The 27948-nt window shown below is 39.3% G+C and overlaps 1 protein-coding gene across 4 annotated transcripts in view; it reads left to right on the forward strand.

Moving 5' to 3' along the window:
- clcn2c (chloride channel 2c) overlaps window positions 1-27948 on the forward strand; it is a 510268-nt gene that overhangs the window by 204666 nt on the left and 277654 nt on the right. For all 4 annotated transcript variants that reach the window (XM_073041207.1, XM_073041210.1, XM_073041208.1 and 1 more), the window contains exons 3-4: window positions 12695-12826; window positions 27709-27837. In XM_073041207.1, the coding sequence (XP_072897308.1) occupies window positions 12695-12826; window positions 27709-27837 (261 nt within the window). The remainder of the gene's footprint in view (window positions 1-12694; window positions 12827-27708; window positions 27838-27948) is intronic.

A 27948-nucleotide genomic window follows, 5' to 3' on the forward strand; every position in this document is an offset into this window, starting at 1 on the left:
GATTGCTTATGGTATGAATGAAAGTTCTTGACTTCATCATTCAGCTGTTCTCTTACAAGTGTACATTACATTTGTAGGTATGCACCTGATCCTTTGTTGAAAATTGACTAGGTTGCCATTTCATTTAATGCTGCTCTTGGCATCTTCCCTTGGGTCAGTCACTAATTGAACCAGAGATGGTCTCTAACTTGATAATGTTGGATCATGAGCTTAGACATGGTGTGATGTGACTCTACCAATGATGACCCACAGTGTCTCATGGAAGCTTCTTAATTTCGTATTTGTTCTGAATATACCCTGCTTGGGACATTGTTAATGCTATTTTGTATGTTATCATCAGCATGAAGATAAGAGTTTATTTCTCCTTCTAGTAAACAAATTCCCCTCCCCCTTCCTTTTCTCCTCACTCTGACCTTTTATTTCTTCTCACTTGCCTATTACTTCCCCCGGGTCGCCTGATCCTTCCTTTTCTCCTGAGGTGCACTCTCTCCTCCTATCAGATTCTTTCTTCACCAGCTCTTGACCTTTGTAACCCACCTGGCTTCACCTATCGCCTTCTAGCTAGCCTCTTTCCCCTCCCCCAGCTTTTTATTCTGGCATTTTCCCACTCCTGATGAAGAGTCTCAGCCCAAAACGTTGACTGTTTATTCTTTTCCATGGATGCTGCCTGACCTGCTGAGTTCCTCCAGCATTTTGTATGTGTTACTGTGGATTTCCAGCATCTGCAGACTTTCTCTTGTTTATTTCTGCAGATTTACTCCTCCCAAATCTGTTATGAGGTCTAAGTGCAATGGGTAGGTTGGTGAGAATTAAGTCAGTAGATTAGGCTTGTTGTCTCACAACCTTCTGCTGATTTTGTCCAGCCATGAATGCTTCACATGTTGATGAGCTCACTCAGTACCACTGTCACCAAACTTTATGATGGAGCTCTACTGCAGATGGGCTTCAGCAAAACGTTTCTTTGCCGGTTCTTGAAGGATCTGGAGTCAACATTAACTAGTCCCTATCATCTTCCTATCACCTTCCCTCCACCTATCTATGTGCTACTGTGCCATCTCCTTTGGTGGAACTGGACATGCTTGAAGGTCATGATGGTAGAAAGCAGAGTATTGTTTCAAAGGCATGATCTCCTGAGAGTGATTTCAAGCTGTTATTTGCCTAGATTGTACGAAAGTTGTCTTAACTTTGGCACAGGTCACTAGATGTCCATAAATAAAGTTTTAAGCAATTGTGCTGGTGTGTATGAGGGCCTTTGCCACCTCCAGTTCCATGCCTCGGTTGGTACCAGATTGTCCATACAGTTTTCTTTTCTTGTATTACTTTGAAATTGTGGTTTAATTTGTAACGGATTGCTGGGGCATTTCTGAAGACATTTAGTTTTCCAACCATGTTGCTGTGGGTTGGAATCAAATACAGGCTAGAGCAAGAAAGACTTGTATGATTCATTCACTAAAGAATATTAGTGAATCAGGTGGGTTTCTATGACAGTAAAACCAGTTTCATAACCATACTGTTAAGACCTTATTATACTAGATTTATTTTAACTAATTGAATTTAAATTTTCAAACTATGTTGGTGTTATTTAAACTAGACCTTCATATCATTAGCACAAGCCTCAGTAATTGCTTTAATCACCATTCATGTTGTAGTTGTTGACATCCACTTGTTTATTAGCATATAAAGGGCTATTGGCTCACACAACATATGGCTAACATCAGCAGGCATTGCAGATTAATAGCTGAGAAGAAATGCGGTTTCACAGATGCTTCTCTCTGTAATCTTCCAAACATTTGAGAGTGAATTTGATAAACAATGATACAGGTGAATTCAATAGAATGTGCAGGCATGTGTTGTAACAATCGCTTGTGAAGTTGCTTAATCTTGTTCTACCATCGGGTCATATAGACATCCAGTTTAACATAACAGGAGGCTAATCAGCCCATTGTATCTATTCTTGTTCTTTCAAAACTGCTGTCCAAATCAGGGTCCTTGCCTATTTTTCTTTTTGAAAATACGGTCATTTTATATTTGAAAAAAATATTTCCATCAGATTAAAATTTTAGATTGATTACAGTTAAATGTGCTAAAAACTATCTTTTGACTTTCACAATTTTTTTTAACAATTATCTTAAATCTCATATTAGTGACCCTCCTACCAGAAACAATTTGTCCGTCTATTTGAGCAAAGTCTCTCTAATTTTGTAAGCCCCTATTCAATGCTTTGTTCCAAGGAGACCAGTTTACCTAATCTCCATTTAACTGAAATCACTTGTTCCAGGTACCATTATGGTAAATCACTCTCTTACCTCTTGAAATAATTATAGAATAAAGGAATTGGAGTATCCCATGAGACAGAAAAATAATTTATGTTCATACCAACTAAATGAACGTAACCTTGAAATTAGAGCTGATTGGCTATGACTGGGCTCACTAAATATTAACGATGTGAGTCATCTGAAAAGTTGTCCCAAAAAGGTATTGAGCTTTGCATCAATTGAAAATTTAAAAACTTTGAGTTTAATAAAATTTTATTCTGCCCCACTGTCAATACAGTAGTTGATTTCAGATATTAAATCTGTGTGTTCTTGTACAAGTTCTGATATTTACAGTGTTATATCATCCTCCCTGTCCTCATTCTCCTCCTGCTCGCAACTTTTCAAACACGTAGCAGCTGGACTGTGCGTTTCTTACTTGATTTTGACTATACTAGATAGCAGCAGCAGGGTTACAAGAAACCTTTTTTATTGTGTCAGTATAGAAGGGCCACTCTGGATGATCTGATTTCTTTCACTGGGAAACCTGATGAATAATATTTTCCAATGAGTTTGAAGAGAAGAGGAACAGAGTGAGATATTGCATTGCTCTGTGCTTTGTTCAGATTCAGATTCAGTTTATTGTCATTTAGAAACCACAAATGCAATGCAGTTAAAAAATGAGACAACGTTCGTCCAGAATGATATCACAAAAGCATATGACAAAACAGACTACACCAGAAAATCCACATAACGTTTGGCAATCCCCAATCCAGAGTCCGGAGAGGCTGCTGCGTATTAACATCGCGCTGCCATCGTAGCGCGTTCCCCGGAAAGGAGCTCCAAATCCACTAGACAAAAACAAAACCAAAAGCTAAAGCTACAAGACCTGCACAAAACCACATAATTACAACATATAGTTACAACAATGCAAACAATAGCATAATTGATTAAAAAAAAACAGACCATGGGCACAGTAAAAATAGTCCAAAGATGTTAAAGGACTATAAGTTCAAAAGAAATCACCACACAGTTTCCACAATTCCCCAGGGTCTCGACAGACTCGCCATCCCACGCCGGCGGCAGAAGGGAATACCCCCGCTATGGACTTCCATGGCGCTGCCCGACTCAGCCTCGCAGACGCAGCACACAATGAAAGCTCCGTCGAACCCAGCCTCGCAGATGCAGCACACACCGAAAGCGACCTGACCGTAGAGGACTCCGAGTCCGTCGAACCTCCAAGCTGACGACCATCCCTTCCAGCACAGCTTCTCTGAGCACCATCCTCTGCCGAGCGTATTAAGACGCCCTCGCCAACGGCCATCGGCAACGCGACCCCGAGGACTGGGGGCCTGTTCTTCCCAGCAGAGTCCGGACCGCACAGCAGCAACGAAGAAGGTCTTCCTGGAATTTCCCGATGTTCCTCCGTGCTCCTACATCCGTCTTCAATCGATTATGATTGCGCACGGCACCCCACTTCACAAATAACAGATAATCAGTTCCGGAGTGGCTGCTGCAAGCTGCATCGCGCCGCCATTTTGGATCAGTTGAGGAAGAAAGGTGAAGAAGTAAAATTAACCTTTACTTGGTTCCATGCTTGCCCACTTGGAGTTAGAAAATACCTGGGAAGGCAGATAATGCATTGCTCTTCAGTGCATGCTTGTTCTGTGAGGAGAGGTGAAACAGAATGGCCCTGTACCTGCAGAGAAGAATGAGAGGTGATCTCTTTGGAACATGCAAAAGGGCTTGACATGATGGATACAGAGTTGTTCTTGATTAGCCAGGGCATCAAAAGGTGAAAGCAGGAGAGTGGAGGTGACTGGAAGAATTGGATCAGCCCATGATTGAATTATGGAGCAGACTCGCTGGGCTGAATGACCTACTTCTGCTCCTATCTCTTATGGTCTTAATGTTTCTCCTGGTTTGAGCAGCTAGGACCAAGGGTTATTGACTCAGAATAAAGGTTGGCAATTTAAAGCAGAGATGGTAACATGTTTATTCATCCACAGGTTGTGGAATCTTTGGAATTTATTGTCCAAATGGCCTGTGGCAACTCAGTTGGCAAGGATATTCAAGTCTTCGGGTATTGAGGGACTTGAGAACAACGGGGTTAGTGCAGAAGTTAAAGATGAGCTTTGACTTTATTGAATGGTGCAGCAGACATGACAGGTCAAATCGCGTTTTCCTTCTACCTCTGATATTTGCAATTAATGTGCCTCTTTCTGTGCAAACTCAGCCTGCATTCTGTGTAACCTGCCAGCTGACCAACATATAAAGGCAAATCAAAACAGAGCTGCTTTAGTAGACTTTTGAAGCTTGTAACAACATGGACACTATTATGATTGCATTGGTACTACGTCCTGGTCATGAAATACAATTGGTTAAGAAGGTTAAATTGGTTTCCATTTTATTTATGAATATATATGGTTTAAGTGATTTGCAAAACTTAAGTCATTTTATCAGTCAGATGGATCATTTCTCATTGGAAATCCAGTTTGATAATCTTGTCGTAATGCATAATTGGCTGCATAATTTAGATACTGAAATTCTCAACACTGTTTCACAATAATAATAAATTAATAAAAAATACTTTATTAATCCAGTCCTGAGAACTGTGGCTAAATTTGCTAAGAATGGTATACCCTTGACTGCATAATTTAGGTAGAAAGTAGAAGAATAATTGACCGTTTACAGTGATGGATTTTAAATGATCTAATATAATTCTAAAATGGAATGAAGTTGTAGTAATCTCATTTAAGCTATTATGAAAATGATTCCAATGGAACTTATATCTTTGTTTCATTGTCCTTATCTCTTTTTTTAACCCTAGAAAAGATAGAACAGGAAATTGAAACAGGAAAAGAATGTTAATGAATCACAGCATTTAAGAAAGGCTCGGAACACATTCATGTTTTTGGTTGGATAATGAAATCGCCAACACAGCAGGAGCTTTTGGTTGTTGAATGATTAACGTATGTGTGAACATTATATAGCTTACTGGCTATCAGAAAAGGAGGCTCATGCGACTTTGATAGCTTGTGTTGAGTTTGGAAAAGCTTGATCATTAATATGGGAATCACTTTTTAGTCTGTCTTTTCATTGGAAGAACATTATTAAGAATAAATTGAATTACTTCCTCAAACATTACACATTTCAATGGCAATAAGATTTGTTCTTAACCACAGAGGGAAATTTATGAGTGAAAGCAGGTCCAGCAGTTCTGATTGGGATCAGAACCTGGACTGATTGGGAGAATGAGCAAAGAAGTGACAGATGGAATATAGTTTAGGTAAGTGTATGGTTATTCAGTTTGGCAGAAAAAAAATACAAAAACTATTTTCTAACCAGGGAGATAATTGATAAATCAGAAGTGCAAAGGGACTTGGGAGTCCTTGTGCAGGATTCTAACTTGCAGGTTAAGTTGGTGGTAAGGAATGCAAATGAAATATTGGCATTAATTTAGAGAGGATCAGAATATAAGAGCAAGGATGTGATGTTGAGATCTTATAAGGCACTGATCAGATTGCACTTGGAGTATTGTGAGCAGTTTTGGGCCTCTTATCTATGAAAAGATGTACTGACATTGTCACAAGAATGATTCCAGAAATGAAAGGATTAATGTCTGAGGAGCATTTGATTTGTCTGGGCCTATAATCACTGGTGTTTTGAAGAATGAGGGGGAATCTCATTGAAATCTATTGAATATTGAAAGGCCTAGGCAAAGTGGATGTGGAAAAGATGTTTCCTATAGTGGTGAGTCAAGCTTCAGAGGGCCTCAGAATAGAAGGACAGCCATTTGGATCAGAAATGAGAAGCAATTTCTTTAGCCAGAGGTTGTTGAATCTGTGGAATTAATTGGTCTGGTGGCCAAGTTGTTTGAGCATACTTAAAGCAGAGATTGATAGGTTCTTGGTTGGTCAGGGCATCAAAGGTTACAGGAAGGAGGCAGGAGAATGGGATTGACAGGGATAATAAATCAGCCATGATGGAATGGCGGAGCAGACTTGATGGGCCAAGTGACCTATTTGTCCTCCTTCATCTTATGGTCATATCTGTAGGTTCCTCATTCTGTTCCTAGTAACTGAAGAGAGTTGGCATTCCCCAAAAAATATCTCCTGCCTTCTCCTAATATTGGGATTGTTTATGTCGAACCCTAACATTAGGAGTCAGCATTACGGTATTTCTCTGGCTATCTTTCAGTGTTTGTTTGGTCTTTTTGCTGATCGAAGCTGAATACTTTACAGTTTCATTATATTTTGCTCTGGCATGAATCCTGCTGCATTAGCTGTAATATTAAGTATTCTACAGATTAAGCTAATTGCTTCACTTAAGATAATTAGATGTGATTGTTATATGTTCCAATGTTACTAAGTCTCTTCCAACTTCTCAGACTCAGGTTTAATATCACTGGCATATGTCATGAAATTTGTTCACTTTACAGCAGCAGTACAATGTAATTCATGATAAATATAGAAAAAGATCTGAATTACAGTAATTATATATGTATATTAAATAGTTAAATTAAGTAGTGCAAAAACAGAAATTTTTAAAAAAGTTGTGAGACATTGACGCAGCCAGTCAGAATGCTCTCCGTAGTAAATCTTTAGAAGTTTGAGTGATTTAGGTGACAAACCAAATCTCCTCAAACTCCTGATGAAGTATAGCTGCTGTCTTGGCTTCTTTATAGTTGTATTGCTATGTTGGGACCAGGTTAGATCCTCAGAGAACTTGAAACCCAGGAACTTGAAATTGCTCACTCTCTCCACTTCTGATCCCACTATGAGGATTAGTTTGTGTTCCCTCATCCTACCCTTTCTGAAGTCCACAATCATCATTTTCATCATTTCTACAAATTCATGGGATCTGTATGTTGCCCCATTTGTCTTCATACATGTACTGCTTTATACTGAATTTCTTCTGTTATTTAGTGGTCCAGGTTCATATTTTGATTCATCATCTTGCTGCTTCAGGGCACCTCCTTCAATTCCACCATCATTCATGGTTTAGCATTAACAGGCTATCTGATAAATTTGCTTTGAATTTTTGACACCATGTTACTGATATAAATTCAAAACAGCCTAATGTTATGACTATTGCCCTGAGGTTATTTCTTTAATCTGTGCTAGATATTTCCACACATAAGTTGAATTTTCTTTTATCCATCCCTTCTGGCACTTAAATCCTAAATCCGTTCGATGTTTCTTGAAAACCTTTATGCATAACTTTCATCTAATGCTATATAGAATTGACAAGTAAATGCTTATCTCAGTGTATTTTTTGGGTATCAAATATATACTGTACTTTGTATGAATGAAGTGCTTCAATAGAAGGCTAAAGGAGATAATAGTTTGATTTCCTTCTGATAACAGATTTCATTGGTTTTTATGGAATATAAATTAATCCACAGGACTTGTTCTGCTTGGCAACCCATTGCAAGGTAGAAACCACCTAATGCTGTTTCCAATTTACAAGTACCTTTCCCGTCCCATCAACTCACACATATTGATTGCCAATGTCAGATCTCCTAACTGGTTTTGTACATTAGAAATAAAAACAATTGAACTTGAATCCTAGATCACGACAGGACAGAAACAGGGCCTTCTGTCCATCTAGTCAGTGCTGAACTGTTATTCTGCATAGGCTCATCAACTTGTACCTGGACCATAGCTCTTCATACCCCTCCTGGCTATAGACTTAGCCAAACTATCGTTGAAGTTAAACCTGCATCTACCACTCCCTCTGGCAGCTTGTTCAAATTTCTTTTAGGAGGGTTAATTTCTTCAAAAATCTTGTCTTGTTTTTCCATTTTATTAATGTCAGTTATGTATATCGCTTTGGTATGTTTATTTCTAGAGTTATTTTAAAGAATGGAAGTTTTCTTTTAGGTGTCTTTCTCTCCAAATAACTCAGTCCTCCAATACCATGCCAAGGCAACATGCACAGAGAATGTCTTGTATGTGCTGAAAGGTAACGGGAGCAGGTACAAACATTTTTCTCAGTAAGATTACTGCGGTCAACCTGTCACCATTTAGACAAATGTCAAGCTTTGCTGTCAATATACAGCATTTGAACATAGGAGCGCTGAGTGCTGCTATGATTTCGGCCATTTTAAGTATTCAGTTAACAGCAAAAACCAAACCTTTTCATAACCATTGTAGTTTGAAGACTTGCACTAAACCTGAACTACCAAATGAAAGAAATCTTCTCATTGTAGTGCCTGACTCAGAAGACAAAAACAAAAGAATAAAGCCAACTGGTTCAGTTTTGGACCATTATAAAAGGAGAATTAGTTTTCAACATGAATCATTGTTCTTTAATCAGGTTGTATTTGACCTTATCAAAGTTTGCCAAAGTTTGGCTGTAATTTGACAGTACTGGCAGGTTTTTTCACGTTCAAGTGGGTTTGTCAATAATTGAGTGCAGCTTTATTACCTAAGAATTTAATCAATCTTGTCAGACTAGTCAACTGGCAAAGTACCAGCCTGAAATAGAAAGGAAGTTCCTTCTAAACTTTTAGACTAAGCTTCATTTCTTTTTGCTGACGCCCGCAGCTCTTTAAAATCCAGCAAGTTATCCTTTTAATTATACTTTTGGTTTTATTGACAGAAAAGTTTTTGATCATCTTCCTACAAAAAAAATCAGCTTATGAACTTACATACAGTGCGTATAAAATACATTCACACCCCCCACTTGGAAATTTTCATGTTTTATTGTTTTACAACATTGATTCACAGTGGGTTTAATGTTCTTTTGACACTGATCAACAGAAGAGACTCTTTTGTGTCAAAAGTGAAAACAAATTGGTATACATTTATTGCAATTATTAAACAGTAAATAATTGGTTGCATAATGACTCACCCCCTTCAAGTCAGTATTTAGTAGATGAACCTTTGGCAGCAATTACAACCTTGAGTCTGTGTCGATAGGTCTCTATCAGCTTTGCACATCACTGCAATTTTCCCCCATTCTTCTTCACAAAATTGCTTATGCTCTGTCAGATTGCATGGAGATCATGAGTGAACAGCCCTTTTCAAGTCCAGTTACAAATTTTCAATTGGATTGAGGTCTGGACTCAGACTTGGCCACTCCAAGACATCAATTTTGTTGTTTTTGAGCTATTCCTGTGTAGCTTTGGCTTTATGTTTGGAGTCATTGTCTCCACACAGTTCTCTTGCAGACTGAATCAGGATTTCCCTGTATTTTGCAGCATTTGTTTTGCCCTCGACCTTCACAAGCCTTTCAGGGCTTACTGCAGTGAAGCATCCCCACAGCATGATGCAGCCACAACCACATTTCATGGTAGGGATGGTGTGTTTTTGATTATGTGTGGTGTTTGACTATGCCAAACACAGTGTTTAGTCTGATGGCCAAAAGGCACAATTTTGGTTTCATCAGACCATAGAACCTTCTTCCAGCTGACTTCAGAGTCTCCCACATGCCTTCTGGCAAACTCTAGCTGAGATTTCATGTGAGTTTTTTTTTAACAGTGGCTTTCTCTTTGCCACTCTCCCATAAAGCTGCGACTGGTGAAGCATCTGGGCAACAGTTGTTGTATGTGCAGTCTCTCCCATCTTTGCCACTGAAACTTGAAACTCCTCCAAAGTGGTCATAGGTCTCTTGGTGGCCCTTCTCACTCGTCCCTTCTTGCATGGCCACTCAGTTTTTGAGGATGTCCTGCCTAGGCAGATCTATGGCTGTGCCAATTTCTTTCCATTTCTTGATGATTGACTTAACTGCACTCCAAGGGTTATTCAGTGACTTGGAAATCATCTTGTATCCAGCTCCTGACTTGTGCTTTTCAATGACCTTTTCGTGGAACTGCTTGACTTAATGGTGCAGCTTTTACCAGGATACTGACTCACCAGCAATTGGACCTTTGAGATGCAGGTGTATTTTCACTACTGTCAATTGAAACACTTTGACTGCACACAGGTTTCCAAAAACAGATCTCCTTTTAACTAATTAAATGAGTTCTAAAACCAATTGGCTGCACCAGTGATGATTTGTTGTGTCTTATTAAGGGTGGGGAGGGTGAATACTTATTCAATCGATTATTTTGTTTTATATTTGTAATTAATTTAGATCACTTTGTAGATTTTGACATGCAAGTGTCTTTTTCTGTTGATCAGTGTCAAAAAAGTGTCAAATTAAATCCACTGTGATTCAATAAAACATGCAAACTTCAGGGGGGGAGGGAGATACTTTTTATAGACACTATATACACTCATTGACCACTTGATTAGGTATACCTACACACCTGCTTGCTAATGGAAATATCTAATCAGCCAATCATGTGGCTGCAACTCAGTGCATAGAAATATGTTCAAGGGGTTCTATTGTTGCTCAGCCAAAATATCGGGGCGGAGGGGTGGGAAATGCGATCTAAGTGATTTTGACCGTGGAATGATACTTGGCAGCAGACGGGGTAGTTTGAGTGTCTCAGAGACAGCTGATCCTTGGTATTTTCACATACAACAGTATACGGTTTGCAGGCAGTGGTGTGAAAAACAAAAAAAAAATCCAGTGAGCGGAATTTCTGTGGGCAAAAATACCTTGTTTTTCCTGACAGGAAGGCGACAGTAACTCGAATAGCCATGTGCTACAATGTTGGTGTGCAGAAGAGCGCCTCTGTCAAACTTTGAAATCGATGGGCTACAGCAGCAGAAGACCACGAGCATTCACCGTGTGGCCACTTTATTAGGTACAGTAGGTACCTATTGCAGTGGTCACTGTGTGTATAAATCATGTAACTACAAATTAAGCAATTAATAGGAAGCAATAATAGGAATTTAAAGCAGGAAATCAGATATTTTATGATTTATAATGAAAATTATGATTTCAAAGCTTGAAGGACATGGGTGCAATTGTATCCATTGTATGTGCAATTAAAATCAAAATTAAATTGGATTAACATTTTAAATTGTGAAATAAATCATTTTTAATAACTTGACAAGCCTGACTGTATAGTTCAATAGGTTATTGTCTATGTTTTTTTTATAATATATTAAAATGTCATTACATTTCATAGTTCACTGATTGGATTTTGTAATATTACTGCAGATGTTAATGATCAAGTTGTCTGTTGCATTCATTAAATATGTCACTGCTTGAATTTGGTAATTCAATTACTACAGTGTATTTTATAAATTGGTGACAATTCACAAAGGTATTGAGAAATAATTCCCAGTTTATTAGTTTATGGTTTTAGGTCTGTTATTTTGATTCCTTGTATTTTGTCCATGACTGATACCATGCGAATCAGCTAATATAATTTATTAAAGACGAGCAGGAAGGAACTTCCTGACTGCGTTATCGCACAGTATCTCAGGCACACGTTAGGACAGCTCATTAACAATATAAAAAAAAACAGCAGTATACACTTGCTGCATTTAGCTAAATTTGCAGTGATACCAGACCTAGTAAGGTGAATTAACAGGCTTCACTGTTCAGATGAGAAATGATACAGTCAGTATTAATACTTAGGATGCCTATACCTGGCCTGCAGATGTAAGTTTTTGTAACTTTATACAAGTATGTGTCTAGAGATAATGGAGCCAGCTGCTGGGCAGTTCTCATTGCATTGAAGATAACTTCAGAAGGTCCTGTATGGATGTCTCCGTAATGATCAGGGGTCTGGTTAGAGAGGAGGCACAAACCTGCACATGTAGTCCTGATGCCACCAGAGAAAGAGGGCCTTTACTTGTCCTGATCATTCAGAGCTATTTGTGTTGGAAGAGATTAATTGCCGTCTTCTGTACGTCATCTGCTCAGTGTTAAAATGTGAATGTTTGAACAGTGGGTGAAGGTAGGTAGTGCACCTTATTTCAGAGTACATTTCAGTGTACCATACCTTGTACAGTTGGTGATTGTGTGGACCATGTCTACTAACTTGAGTAGGCTCCACTCCCTCCTGCAGGTGTGAGTAAGTACTTCTCTCTTGTCCAGAAAACAGACAAGTGTGAGTGATTCTTTGTTGCTTGACTTTCCAGTTCAGTTTAAATACCTGTCATTGTTCTGGACCAGAACAGTAAATATAAAGGATATTATCTAAACTGAGTTTGTGGTAGATTTTCTGGTGTGGCAACTTTGGTACTACAGATTATTGACTTTTTTTTGGTTAAAAAAGATCTAGATGGAATTTTGTGTTTTTCTGGTATCTGATCTGATTATATTTTCTGATGATATCAACCCGATTATAGTTGTTAACTGTCTTACACGACATGTCAAGATGGTGAGATTAAGTAAAAGCAATGATATGTTGGTAATGAAGGGTGGTTACTCTTGCAGCTTGTAACAGCTTTGAAAAAATGACGTGAAAGCTGTTGAATGTGTAGATAATTAATAACGACATTGCTACCTGTTCACATGTTGACAATTATTGATGTCAGATTTCATCTGTAATCTGCAACACTCTAATATTTTCCATTTCTTTTTGCCTGCAGTATTGAGTGTGCGATGCCAAACATTCCTCATCTCAAAAGTGGGGGAAGACTGGATTTTCCTGATTTTATTAGGATTGTTGATGGCTTTGGTGAGCTGGGCCATGGACTTTGCTATTGCCATGTGCTTGCAAGGTAAGAACACAATATTGCTGATTGTAATTGAAAATGGAAGAAAAATTGGGGGAGTTCATGGTCATTAGGTTAAAGGAAAATATGTAGGAGAATAGCATTAATTATAATTGCTCTGAAAACCAGAAAGTTGCCGAGGAGCTGAATGGCTGCCTTCAATGTCATCAGGAAGCATTGTGGGAAATCTTCCATCTTGGGTTTATTCTGATGACTGTGATGTATCTCCAGATGCTATAAGGTCACTGATTGAGGCTGATGAGAATTTGCTTCCTTGCAGGAAGGAGAGGCAGGCTTTTACTGTAATTTCTGTGGGGAGAGATGGTTAATTAGTTAGAATGAACCCTGACTGCTAAAATAGATGCAAAAGTTGATCTACTTTTGAATCAGACAATATTACTTCTTTTTTTTTTAAAAACCTGTTGTGTTCAAATCAGTTTGGGCTCCAAATGGCACTGACATGGATCACTAAGGTAAATGTAACCTCAAAGTTATGCAATAGTGAGAGGGCAGAAGTGAAAAACACCGTGAGCACGGTTATCTTGAGCATGTGATCTCACATTGAGGCATAGGCATCCGTTAGTCTCATGAGACCATGGATTTGCACCTTGGAAGGCTTCCAGGGTGCAGGCCTGGGCAGGGTTGTATGGGAGACCAGCAGTTGCCCAAGCTGCAAGCCTTCCCTCTCCACGCCACCGAAGTTGTCCAAGGGAAGGGCAGCTTGGCACGGTGTCATTGCAGAGCAATGTGTTGTTAAGTGCCTTGCTCAAGGACACAACACACTGCCTCAGAGCTGAGGCTCGAACCAGTGACCTTCAGATCACTAGGCCTTATGCCTTATCCACTAGGCCACGTGCCAACACAACATATTGAGGTAATTTACTTGATTAAGATGAGCCAGATTATCTTCCCTTTGTAGTCTAGTAACATGACAATATTTCAACAATTTCATAATTTCCTTGCCCTTTTAGAACATTTTGGCTCTGCTATTTTTCTGGTCCAAGTGAGGGGGATGTTGGGAGTGAAGTTTAAAAAAAAACAGATGAAGATCCTGGGAAGTGAAGGATTCTGCTGAAGTTAACAGAGTTAAAGTGACATGATGCAGAATATGCAACATTTTGCAGACTTGTAGATAGCGAGGATGGATTTCAAAGGATATGATGGGGTCAGCATGTTGCTGCTCTATAAAGCTCTAGTTTGGTGACATTTGAAGTTCTGGTCACCACACTTTATGAAGGATATGGAGGCTTTGGAGAGGGTGGTGAAGAGTTTTACTAGGATTAGAGTGTATTGAATTAAGGAGAGGTTGGCCATATTGGATCATTTTCTCTGGAGCATTAGAGATTGAAGGGCCGCTTGAGGGTATATAAAGTTATGAGAGGCATTGATGGTCAGAATCTTTTTCCTGGAGTGGAATTGTCAAGTACTGGAAGGTATTGGGACAGGGTGGGAGGTAAAAGAAGTGGGAGATTGGCATTGCTAATCAGAGATAGTATCACAGCCGCAGAGAGCGAGGGATCTTGAGTCAGTGTGGGTGAAAGTCAGAAATGGCAAGGGAACAATTACTCTATCAGTTAGTAAATTTTCAGTTGACACAAAGGTTGGTGGTTTTGTGGATAGTGTAGAAGGTTGTTATAGGATACAATGGGACATTGATAGGATGCAGAACTGGGCTGAGAAGTGGCAGATGGACTTCGATCCAGCAAAATGTGAAGGAGTACATCTTGAAAGATTGAACTTGAAGGCAGAGCACAGAGTTAGTGGCAGTATTCTCAGCAGTGTGGATGAACAGAGCAATCTTGAGGTCCAAATGTACAGATCCTCTAAAGTTGCCACGCAAGTTGATAGGGTGATTAAGAAGTTGAATGGTGTATTGGCCTCCATTAATTAGGGGATTGAGTTCATGAGCTGCAAGGTAATGTTGCAGCTCTATAAAACTCTGGTTCGACCACACTTGGAGCATTGTGCTCAGTTCTGGTCATCTCATTGTAGGAAGGATGTGGAAGCTTTAGAGAGCATGTGGAGGAGATTTACCAGGATGTTGCCTGGATTAACTAGCAAATCTTAGTGAGGATAGATTGAGCGAGCTAAAGTTTTTCTTTCTGGAGCTAAGGAGGATGAGAGGTGACTTGATTAAGGATCTCCTGTCCTCTCATCAGAAAGAGAACAGTACACAAGGGATCATTTATAATAACCAATGGATAAATATAACTTTGAATCTCATAAAACTCAATATTTTAACCTACAGATGTAAAGGTTTTGCAGTGTCAACTGTTGTTTTGATATTACCAAATCTGTTTTTGAAGCTGAAGTTGTGGGGATTGTTTGGGTATGTGAAAGAGATTTGGATCAAGTCAGTCACAGGGCAATTTGAAGATTAGGCTTCGGACTAGCTAGCAGTCAGAATAAGTTGGAGGTTGGGTTTGGATTGAAGCTGATGCCGGTTTTCATTTGTGATCCTGTATAGTCTTTACCCTCAATGTTTTCTCAGCCATCAAAATGTTGATTTCTTACAAGGTTTTTTGAGGGGAGGAACTTAACCATAACTCAGAGCTAGAAAGTTTATATATTTCAGATTCAACAACTTTTTGGTACTTTCTAAGTATTATTAGATTGGTTTTGGGCTAACAAGAAGGTTCTATGCTGAAAAATGAAACAAAGATTGGCTTTCAGTCCACAACCAATACATTGAGCATTCCTGGTTTCAGTTTTGGAAATGTTGGTAACAGTATGCAGTGCTGTATTTATAGGTTTCAACCCTAATTCTCTCATCAGTATTAGACAAGATTCATAGTTCTATTTGTTGTTTTAACTAATATTTATGGATTTTGATGAAGGCGATCTGAATTTTGAATGATCTCAAGTTTTTGAGCTTTTATCCATTGGAATTGAATTCAGATTATCTGGGTTTAGTTTATAAGCTATCTACAACTATTATGAAATTCTGCGTATTTAAAAATCTTGCTTAGCTTCAGATGTGTAGGCAGATTGCAGACAGGCATAAAAGCCAATTAGATTCTAGTCATGTGGGATTTTAACTTTATTGATTGGATTATCTAAGTGCAAGAGGCTAAGTTGGAGCGAAATTTGTAAAATGTATCTAAGGATTTTATAAAGCTCCATGTAGAGAGCCCTCCTGGGGAGAGGATTATCCTTGACCTTGGGGGATGATGATGTGCAAGTAATCAAGTGTCTCTGCACTGCGACCATTTGGGAACACTGAATATAATTTGGCAAGCTTTCTGGAGTCATGGAAAAAGAAAAGTTTAGTCCTCAAGGTAGGGCCCTGAGCTGGCGGAAGGCAGATTTCTATAGTGTACATACGGCAGGACCTAGCAGAAGCAGAATGGAGCAGATGCTAGGAGTGAAAACGACATCTGATCTTTTGGAGGTGTTTAAAAACAAGATGTGAGGAGTTCAGAAGCAACATCAGAAGTAAAGAAGTAAGGCATAAGAAGCAAAGTTTGATTAAGAAAAAGAAGGAAACATATGGTGGGTATAGGAAATTGATACTAAGTGTGTCTTTTCAGGTTTATAGAGGATGAAAGAGAGAACATGAGAAAGCAATCAGGAGGTAAAAAAAAGGGATATGAAATGGCCTTGGCAAGTAGAAATAATGAAAATCATAAAACCTTTTATAAGTAAATATTAGAAGTCAGAAAGTAGTTAAGGAAAAGGGTATGTCTCCAGGCACTATAGGGTTAACCCCTGTGTGATGCCATGGGATATGAGTGAGATCCTGAATGAATACTTCTCTTCAGTATTCACCAGGGAGAAGAACATGGTAGCAGGAGAATAATGGGATTAGCACTCTGATATTCTGGAGCATTGCTTTTATCAGGAAGAAGGAAGGGTTAGAAATACCAGAATACATTTGGATGGAAACCTCCTCAGGGACTGACAGATCTATCCCAGGGTGCAAGGGAGGAGATTGCTGAGGCTCTGATGGAGATGTTTGCTTCTCCGTTTTCATGGGTGAAGTTTCAGAACATGTGCTCTTCTTGTGCAGGAGAGATCATGGTTCTCAAATCTGACTGAGTTTTCTGAGGGGGTAACTGGGAAAATGGTTGAAGGCAGCAGGGGGAATGTGGTTGGCATGGACTTCAGAAAACTTTTGATAAGATAGCAGGTGGTAGCTGAAACATTAAGTTAAAGAACAAGGGATCCAAGGTGTATTGGCAAACTGAACCCAAATTTGCTTGGTCATAGGAAGGAGAGGGCCTAGGTGGATTGTTGGTCCTCAAACAGGAAGTCTGTAATACGTGGTGCTAGGGCCTATATTATTTGTCATATAGAACCATAGAACATTACAGCACAGAAACAGGCCTTTTGGCCCTTCTTGGCTGTGCCGAACCATTTTCTGCCTAGTCCCACTGACCTGCACCTGGGCCATATCCCTCCATACCCCTCTCATCCATGTACCTGTCCAAGTTTTTCTTAAATGTCAAAAGTGAGCCCGCATTCACCACTCCATCTGGCAGCTCATTCCACACTCCCACCACTCTCTGCGTGAAGAAGCCCCCCCTAATGTTCCCTTTAAACTTTTCCCCCTTCACCCTTAACCCATGACCTCTGGTTTTTTTCTCCCTTAACCTCAGTGGAAAAAGCCTGCTTGCATTCACTCTATCTATACCCATCATAATTTTATACACCTCTATCAAATCACCCCTCATTCTCCTATGCTCCAGGGAATAAAGTCCTAACCTATTCAACCTTTCTCTGTAACTCAGTTCCCGGTAACATCCTTGTAAACCTTCTCTGCACTCTTTCAGCCTTATTAATATCCTTCCTGTAATTAGGTGACCAAAACTGCACACCAAATTCGGTCTCACCAGTGTCTTATACAACCTCACCATTACATTCCAACTCTTATACTCAATACTTTGATTTATAAAGGCCAATGTACCAAAAGCTCTCTTTACTACCCTCTCTACTTGTGACGCCACTTTTAGGGAATTATGTATCTGTATTCCTAGATCCCTCTGTTCTACTGCACTCCTCAGTGTCCTACCATTTACCTTGAATGTTCTACCTTGGTTTGACCTTCCGAAGTGCAATACCTCACACTTGTCTGTATTAAACTCCATCTGCCATTTTTCACCCATTCCTCCAACTGGTCCAAATCCCTCTGCAAGCTTTGAAAATCTTCCTCACTGTCCACTACACCTTCAATCTTTGTATCATCAGCAAATTTGCTGATCCAATTTGCCACATTATCATCCAGATCATTGATATAGATGACAAATAACAATGGACCCAGCACTGATCCCTGTGGCACACCACTAGTCACAGGCCTCCTCTCAGAGTAGCAATCCTCCACTATCACTCTCTGGTTTCTTCCATTGAGCCAATGTCTAATCCAATTTACTACCTCTCCATGTATACCTAGTGACTGAATCTTCCTAACTAACCTCCCATGCGGGACCTTGTCAAAGGCCTTACTGAAGTCCATGTAGACAACATCCACTGACCTCCCTTCATCCACTTTCCTGGTAACTTCCTCGAAAAACTCTTAATAGATTGGTTAAACATGACCTACCACGCGCAAAGCCATGCTGACTTTTTCTACTAAGTCCCTGTCTATCCAAATACTTGTAGATCCTATCTCTTGGTATTCCTTCCAATAATTTACCTACTAACGATGTCAAACTTACCGGCCTATAATTTCCCAGCTTACTTTTTGAGCCTTTTTTAAACAACACAGCTGCATGAGCTATCCTCCAATCCTCTGGCACCTGACCCGTGGATATCGACATTTTAAATATTTCTGCCAGGTCCCCTGCAATTTCAACACTAGTCTCCTTCAAGGTCCGAGGGAATACCCTGTCAGGTCCGGGGGATTTATCTACTCTGATTTGCCTCAAGACAGCAAGCACCTCCTCCTCTTTAATCTGTATAAGTTCCATGACCTCCCTATTTGTTTGCCTTGTTTCCATAGACTCCATTCCAGTTTCCTTAGTAAATACAGATGCAAAAAAACCATTTAATATCTCTCCCATTTCTTTTGGGTTCATACATAGCCGACCACTCTGATCTTCAAGAGGACCAATTGTATCCCTTACTATCCTTTTGCTCTTAACATACCCGTAGAAGCTCTTAGGATTATCCTTCACCCTTACTGCCAAAAAAACCTCATGTCTTTTAGCTTTCCTGATTTCTTTCTTAAGTATTTTCTTACTCTTTTTATACTCCTCAAGCATCTTATTTCCTCTCTGTTGCCTATGCATGTCATACATCTCTCTCTTCTTCTTTATCAGAATTCCATATATATAACTGACATTGAGAATGTAGGTGGTTCAATTAGTAAAGTTGCATACAAGGTTTAGATGGGGACAGAATTTGTTAGGTGTGTCCAGGAGGGATTCCTGACTCAATATATAGACAGGCCGACTAGAGGAGAAACCATACTGGAGCTGGTGCTAGGCATGAACCAGATCAGGTGTCAGATCTCTCAGTGGGTGAGCAGGTCAGAGATAGCATCTACAGTCTTGGACATGGATAGGAGTAGATGATATAAGAAAGTGTTTAATGGGGATGAGGAATTATGGTGTTATTAGGCAGGAACTGGGGAGCATAAATTGGGAATAGATTACTCAGGGAAAGTACAACAGAAATGTGAAGTTTGTTTAGGGAGCACTTGCAGGTGCTTCTCTGTAGGTTTGTCCACTTTGAAGCTGGGAAAAGGATGGTAGGATGAAGGAGCCATGGTTGACAAGAGATGTGGGACATCAGTTTGAGAGGAAAAAAGAAGGTTTAGACAGCAAGGATCAGACAGAGCTCTAGAGAGTTACAAGGTAGGCAGGAAGAAGCTGAAAAATGGACCCAGGAGAGCTACAAGTGGGTATGAGAAGGCCTTGACAAGTAGGATTAATGAAAACCCTAAGGCGTTCTGCATGTATGCAAAGAACAGGAAGGTAGCCAGAGTGAGGGTAAGACTAATATCAGGGATAGTAGAGAAAATGTGCCTTGAGGTAGGGGAGGTCCTTAATGAATACTTTACCAGTATTTACCAGTGAGAAAGACTTTACATTTTGTGAGTATGGGGTAAAACAGGCTGATTTACTAGAACATGTCAATATTAAAAAATAGGGATGTGCTTTAACTTCTGAAAAATGTTAAGATATACAAGTCACCGGGGCTAGATGGGATATACACCAGCTTACTATAGGAAGCGAAGGAAGAGATTACTGTACTTTTGCGTCGTCACTGGTCACAAGAGTTGTACCAGATGACTGGAAGGTGGTAAATGTTATTCCTTTGTTGAAGAAAGGGAGTACAAATTATAGACCAGTGAGTGCACAAAGTATTGGAGAAGATCCTTGGGTTCAGGATTTGTGAACCTTTGGAGAAGCACAGTCTGATTAGAGATAATTGGCGTGGTTTTGTGTGGGGCCTGTCATGTCTCACAAGCCTGACTGAATTTCTTGAAGATGTGATTAAGCACATTGATGTAGGCAGAACAGTGGCCGTGGTGTATATGGAATTTAGTAAGGCGTTTAACAAGATTCTTCATGTTAGCCTCATTCAGAAAGTCAGGAAGCATGGGATCTAGGGAAACTTGGCTGTGTGGATGCAGAACTGGCTTCCCTGTGGAAGGTGGAGGGTGGTAGCAGATGGAGCGTATTTTGTCTGGAGGTTGGTGACTGGTGGTGTTTGCAGGGATGAGTTCTGGGAGTGTTCTGTGTGATTTTTTTTATATAAGAGACATGCATGAGAAAGTGGAAAGGCTGGTTAATAAGTTTGCAGATGACATGAAGGCTAGTGGAGTTGTGGATGGCATGAAGGGTTATTGTAGATTGCTGCAGGACATTACAGGGTGCAGAACTGAGCGGAGAAGTGGCAGATGGAGTTCATCAGGATAGTGTGAAGCGATTAATTCTGGAAGGTCAAATTTGAAGGCAAAATACAGCTATTTGAATGGCAGGCTTCTTCGTACCACACAGGAACAGAGGGATCTTGAAGTTCATGCTCATAGATCACTCAAAGTTGCTTCTTAAGTAGATAGGTTTGTTAAGAAGACACATGGCACGTAGGCCTTCGTTAGCTGGGGTATTGATTTCAGGAGCTCCAAGGTAATGTTGTGTCTCCTTAAAACTCTAGTGAGGCCACACATGGAATATTGCATTCAGTTCTGTTGGAAGGATGGGGAAGCTTTGAGAGGGTGCAGCGGAGGTTTATCCTGGACTAGAGAGCATGTCTTATGAAGATAGATTGAGCGAGCTCAGGCTTTTTTTTTGGAGTGAAGGAGGATAAGAATTGATAAGGTGAGAGGTGTTCGATTGATAAGAGGCATAGATCGAGTGGATAGCCAGAAACTTTTTCCCATGGTGGAAATGGCTAATATGATGGGGGATAATTTTAAGGTGATTGGAGGAAAGTATATGGGGAAGATGTCAGAAGTAAGCTCTTTACAGACAGAGTGGTGGGTATGTGGAACGCTTTGCCAGGGGTGCTGGTAGAAGTTGATACATTACAGGCATTTTTAAAAAAACTCTTAGAAAAGGCACATGGGTAGCAGGAAACTGGGATTAGATTGATCTTAGAGTAGATGAAAAGGTTGGCACAACATTGTGGGCCAGAGGGCCTGCACTGTGCTGTAATGTTCCATATGAAATAAAAATTGGGCAACTTTTTTTTAAACAAAGGTTATTTAATGATACAGTGGCCAGGCCCATGAATCAGATGGAAATTAATCTAAACATGTACAAGATAATGTATTTTAATAAGTCAAATTCTGGAGCGCATATAATGGTAGGGTCCTTGGGAGTTTAGATGTAAGAGGAGAGAAAATTAAAGGAGACTACAGGGATAATTTTTTTTACAGTGAGGTAGGAAGTAGTGGAGACAGCTAGAATTCCAGCATTGAGGGGGAATTTGGACAGATACTTACAGTGCCTTGATAAAGTATTCAGCCTCCAACACTTTGTTCTCATAAGTGAGTATTACAACCAGGGATTCTGATCAATTTAACTGAGAACTTCTTTTTCACAGTAGAGCCCAAACAACAGGGAAAATTGTAAAGCATGGAAAAACTAAAAATTCAAAAAACTGTAATGCCAGCAGTTCAAAAGTATTTGTTCCCCTTTGCCCAGTACTTAGCTGAACCACCTCTTGCAGCTCTTGTAGCCAGTAGGCCTTTGTATAAGTCTCTAATAGCTTTGCACAACATGATGGAGCAAGATTTGTCCAATCCTCCTTGCAAAATTGCTCAGGTTGTGCCTAGTTAATTGGGGAGCAGCGGTGGACAACAATCTTGAGGTCTTTCCAGAGATGTTCAATCAGGTTGTCAGGACTCTGACTGAGCCACTCAAGAACATCTGTTTTCTTCATTTGAAGCTATTTCATGGTTGTTCTGGCAGTGTGCTTTGGGTCATCGTCCTGCTGAAAGATGTATTTCCTTCCCAGTTTAAGCTTTCTGGCAGAGGCTAGCAGGTTTTTATCCAGGATATCTGTCTGTATTTAGCAGTGTTCATCTTCCCATCAATCCTGACCAGATTTCCAATCCCTGCTGCTGAAAAACATGCCATAGCAAAATGCTACCTCCACAGTACTTTACAGTCGGGATGGTGTTATCTGGCTGATGCACAGTATTAGATTTATACCACATGTACTGTTTAGTGTTGAGGCCAAGAAGTTCCACTATAGTCCCATCCGACTACAAGATCTTCTTCCACATCTTTATAGTATCTTCTAAGTGATATTCTGTAAAGTCTTTACAGGCATGGATATGTTTTTTTTTAGCTAGGGCTTTTTCCTTGCGACTCTTCCATAAATATACTTTTTGGGCAAAGCCTTAGAGATTGTGGAGCCATGAACTTCACCTCCAGTTACAGCCACTGATTTCTGCAGCTCACTCAGAGTGGTAACAAGTGTCATTCTTCTCTGGCAAATAAGTTTAGAGTGTAGGCAGTGTGGCTGTGGTTCCATGATGGGCTTCACTGAGTTCAGAGGTATGTTCAGTGCCTTTGAGATGGTCTTGTACCCTTCCCCAGTTCTGTGCTTCTCTATAACACTTCCCTAGCTTCTCTTGAACCCTCTTTTGTCTTCATTTTGCTTTCATCTGGTGAAAATGTGCCATACTGTTGGACCTTACAGATAGAGGGTATACTTATCTTATGAATTCATTGAAAGCAGGTGATCCTCCAACTTCCTGCATCAACAAATTGGGTGAGTTGGTAGGGTATTGTATACAGTATTGCACCTGCAGAAAGTTAACATGGTAATTACAGAGGGAATGACTACATTTTCAGACTCGCAATTTTGGTTTTTAATTTTTAGTTAATTGCTGATAGGTTTTGGAATTTTTCTTTTGATTTGCCATAATGCACAATGTTTTGCAGATTAACTCAATAAATCGTACTTCAATATATATTTAAATTTTTTTTAAATGAGTCAGTAAAGTGTGAAAATAGTTGTGGGGGCCGAATACTTTTTCAAGGCACTGTGTATTGGAAAGGAATAGAGGGATATGGGGCTACTGAAGACATATGCGATTAGCGTAGATAGATATCATAGCAAAAAGAGGTCATTTCTGTGCTTTACAGTTCTATCATTCTTTGATTCACTCCAAAAGGCGGTTTAAACAGATATTCAACAGCTGCTCCCAATGGCTAATTTTGAAGCAGTTAACTCACTGTAGTGGAAATTTACAATTATTGGTGGGAACTTAGCAGCTTCATAATTTGACAAGCAGCATTTTATTGTATTCTAGACTGAAATTAGTTTCCAGTTGCAAGAGATAGAGGGAAGATGTTATTTGTCACCTCATTAAACAGCTTGTTGATATTAAGTGAGAATGAGAAATTACTTTCGTTTAAAATTGATCTGGGCTAAATTTGAATTCAGGAGCTTGTGGAATAAGCTGTGGAGGTATAAGCTGCATAGAAATGTCTTCATACTTGTATTTCTCATCCTTCAGATGTGTTAAGATAATTTGAAGGGAAAGTTATTACAAAACATGCTTTTTATAAATCATTTTAATTATTTATGGACTGCATGGCCTCAGCCATTACAGATTAATAACACTATGTTTCACTTGTCATTGCTTGTCAGATTAGATTTCCTGAACATAAGCTAAATTAGTGTAAATCTGTTATTTCTTAAGAAATATTTTCTCTTCCAATGGGTTATTTTTCTGAAAAAATATTGCTCCTCTCTCACCAGCTTTCCCCAAACTCACTGACAGGTTTGATGTAGAACAAACTTCAATTCTTGCATCTTTTCATCAATATTGTCGACATGATCGAACTCCCCAACGTGTGCAAGATGATCACATTATTTTTGTTTCTTAGTTGACTCAGTCCAACTTCAGGAACTTTGCTGTCACGACCCAATGTTAATGTTATTTAATACCCCAGTATTCCTAGTACCATTTCTTGTTGTGCATATTAAAATTGTGCTATTTCTCCGCACTGGGCTCCATATTTTGAGAATAATTTCCATTGTGATTTCACTGGGGTACGAGGCCCACTGGCTACTGTCACCTGGTTTAGCCCGCCTGTTGAAGCAGTGTAACAGAGTGTGGCCACTGTCGCATGGAAGCGGCTACTTGGAGCCATAGGTGAGAGCTGAGTGTCTGCTGGCAACCCAAGATGAGTGAGCTGCCCCGGAATGATCACGACAAGCTCCTTCACCAGAGGTGCTACCCTTCTCTTGACACCCCCATACATCCTGGCATGTGGATAAACCTGAAACAAATTTGAATGAGTTTAAAACAAATGACGCCTGTGGATTTAATTTCACAACATGATGCTGTGACTGTTCAAAAGTAAATCATTGGAAGTTTGAAAATGGGTGAAGCTGAAAATATTCATCTGGCATGGCAATGCCTGTGGTAAGGGAGTTAAAACTACAAAGTGACATTCTTACATCACTCTATTTCTCTCATTTTCTCATTATGTTGATGTATTAAACTGCTGGTGTAGTGCACTTAATCTGATGACCTGCCCAACCCGTGATGAAAAAGATTCATTCACAGCACAGTTTTCCGTTTAGAGCAGATTGACATGTGGGCACGTTATCACATCCCCTTCAAACAGTAACATAAGCATTGTTAACATTCAAGAAGAGTAGATGCTTGATTTTTTTTTTGTAAAAACCAATCTTAGAAAAATAGGTCACCAATGAAATTTCATGCATGATTCTGAAAGCTTTGTGAACCTAATCTTAATTGAGTGATAAGCAAGTTTTCCATTTGTAGAGTAGGCCCTGATTCTCAATCACCTTAGTAGACGAATATGAAATAAAGCTTAGGGTTTAATAAGGATGATTAAAATAGGGGAAAATAATGTATCTGAAGGAAGAGAGTAAATGGATTATATTTTAATACATCTCCCAGTACTGAACAATGAACCTGAAATACAAACCTTACCTTCTGCTTCCACTGGGTACTACCTTAACTTTTGTACATAGTGCTGTGAAAGAATCTTTCTCATCTGTGGTTGAACAGGTCATCAGATTAGGTGCATTGTATCAGTATTTTAATACATGGTTATAAACAGAAAATGAACAATTTTTCCAACCTAACTCTTCTCTTATGTCAGATGCTGCCTGTTCTGATGAAGATTTCCTACTGCATCCATTTCCTTTCAAATTTCCAGTTTCCACAGTGTTTAGATTGGATTTTAAAATAAATACAAATAGGAGCAGACATCAAGCTTGTTTTGGTCATATTGTTTTTAATGCAGCAAGTATGAAAGGTGTGATGCCACGTAAGCAGCATTTTGAGTTTCTGAATATTTGAAAGTGATAGGAGAAAGTTCATCCAGCTATTATATTTGTGTTGCAGATATTTTCTGTTTTGATTGCTTTAGTTTAACATTTTTTGATCAGGTCCACTTTCAAGTAAAATATTTTTTCTATACGTCACTATTTTTATAACTAATGAGTGACCATAAATGTTATTTGCATTGGTTCATTCTGTCTTTCAAGTTTCATGAAGATATACTTTACGGACTGTTGTATATTTTAACAACAGTACTGTACATGTAGTTAGTTGCATTATTTAGGTTATTTATAGTTTAATGAAGACATTCTTTTCTGTCAATGGAGTACACTCTAACATGGCCATTGTTGCTTTGTTCCCTCCTAGAGCTTTGCTCTGTTGTACAAAGTAATTGCTGGTAGAACAGTGATTAATCTGCCAGATGTTCAGAGGCTTGGACCAGTAATCCAAAGACTCACGGTGGCTATGGAATTTAAATTCATTTAATCATCTGGAATCTTGAAGAAAAAATATTGTGAAGGCGGTGATGTCAACTTCTTAACTTGTTGCAGTCCTCCTGAAGGAGGTGCTCCCACAATATTTTTGAGTGGAGAGTTCTGAAGGAGTATCTTCAAGCTGGGATGGGGTGGGATTAAGAGAGAATCCTGCAGGTGGAGGTGCACCTCCTTCAGCATTGCATGTTGTGTTCTTTGTGTGATATTTGCAGCTGTCCACTCCTAGGAAGAGTAGCCATTTGTTTCCTCCATTTGTAGTCAATTTCTCTTGCTGTGGACTGATGAACATTCGGGTCTTTAGAAATTTTTTTGTAGCCTTTTCCAACTTCATACATCTCTACAATTCTTCCAGTATGGTCCCCTGAAAGTTGTTTTGATCAAGGCGTGATGCACATATAGAGATCTTTCTTGAGAAGAGTAGGCTTTGTCAATAACCTGACCAGGGGTGTCTTTTTTTATATATAGGGCAGGGCACCTCTGCAACCCACACCTCCAATTTCTTCTCATTGATTGGAACACCTGGCTCCAAATAGCTTTTGTGGAAGGCATTACCTTGGAGATACACATACTTTTCCCAACAAATACATGTAATATTGATCATTTTTCTCAATAAATACCGTAAATGAACAAGTATAATGTTTTTGTGTTATTTATTTAATTGGGTTCTCTTTATCTAGTTTTAGGACTTGCATGAAGATTTGATCACATTTTAGGTCATATTTATCCAAAAATAGAGAAAATTCTACAGGGTTCACAAACTTTCTAGCACCACTGTAGATGTAGGGTAGAGGATTGGAGATCTAGAGGGAAGTTTTCTACTCAAAGTGATGAATATCTAGAATACACTGCTTGACAGACTAGTGAAAACAGAATTGTTGATAACACTCCCGATTCACTAGAATCGCCAAGGCATGGAGGGCTGTAGATCAAGTGCTGGAAAATGGGATTAATATGGATGCCTACCTGTCACCATGTGGTGAGCTGAATGGCCTGTATCTATGCTGTGTGGCTCTGTAACTAGGAGTCGTATTTTTTCCAGACTGCACCAGCAAATTTAAAATTGATAAGGGTGAATAAGTATCAGGATTTGTTGGTAGAGCATCTGCAGAATTCTGAGCTGTTGCTTATTCAATGCAAATTTACACTGGTAAGGTAGACTTGTGTATTCTGTACATTGTGACAATGTCAATGTCAAAATATTTTTCCTTAGTGATGTGTTCTTTGGAAGCTATTTACCTTCAGGTCTGAATTGTAAATCCCACCCAACTTTAATAAACCTGTCAAAAAACAAGCTGATCCTATTAGCTCTGTACTGACCTTCCTTCAGTTAAAAATTAGGCCTTGGATTCAGTGAAAGGACCTTTTTGTTGGCATGACTCTGATGTAGATTTACATTTACATTGAGAATGATGAGATTGTTAATACAGTGTAAATAAGGCTACCACAAAAGCAACAACTGACAAATGATCACAGAGGCTTCTTTAAGCACATTAAACTTAATGATAAAAATAAGAAAATTAATGTGTAAGTTTTATTGAAAATCCACAAATTATTTTTGAAGATGATCATATCATACCATGGTAAAGATCAGGTGAACAGGATTAAAGATTCCTTTACCAAATACTTCTTGAACTTCATTGTAATGTTGGTTGTAATATTTGTTTCCACAGCTCAGAAATGGATGTACGGTGGCCTCGACCACAATGTCTTTCTTCAGTACTTGGCCTGGGTTACATATCCTGTTGTTCTCATAACCTTCTCAGCGGGGTTTGTCCAGATCATTGCTCCTCAGGCAGTAGGTATGTGCCCTTTGATCTAAAATGTTTAATGTTGCAATGATTTTGCATTGGTAATTTGTATGTCGTGTTTATTCTCTATTGTCATCTATCCATTTGCCTTTTCTTGGTGCC

The sequence above is a fragment of the Hemitrygon akajei genome, chromosome 3, assembly GCF_048418815.1.
Source record: "Hemitrygon akajei chromosome 3, sHemAka1.3, whole genome shotgun sequence".
Lineage (NCBI taxonomy): Eukaryota > Metazoa > Chordata > Chondrichthyes > Myliobatiformes > Dasyatidae > Hemitrygon > Hemitrygon akajei.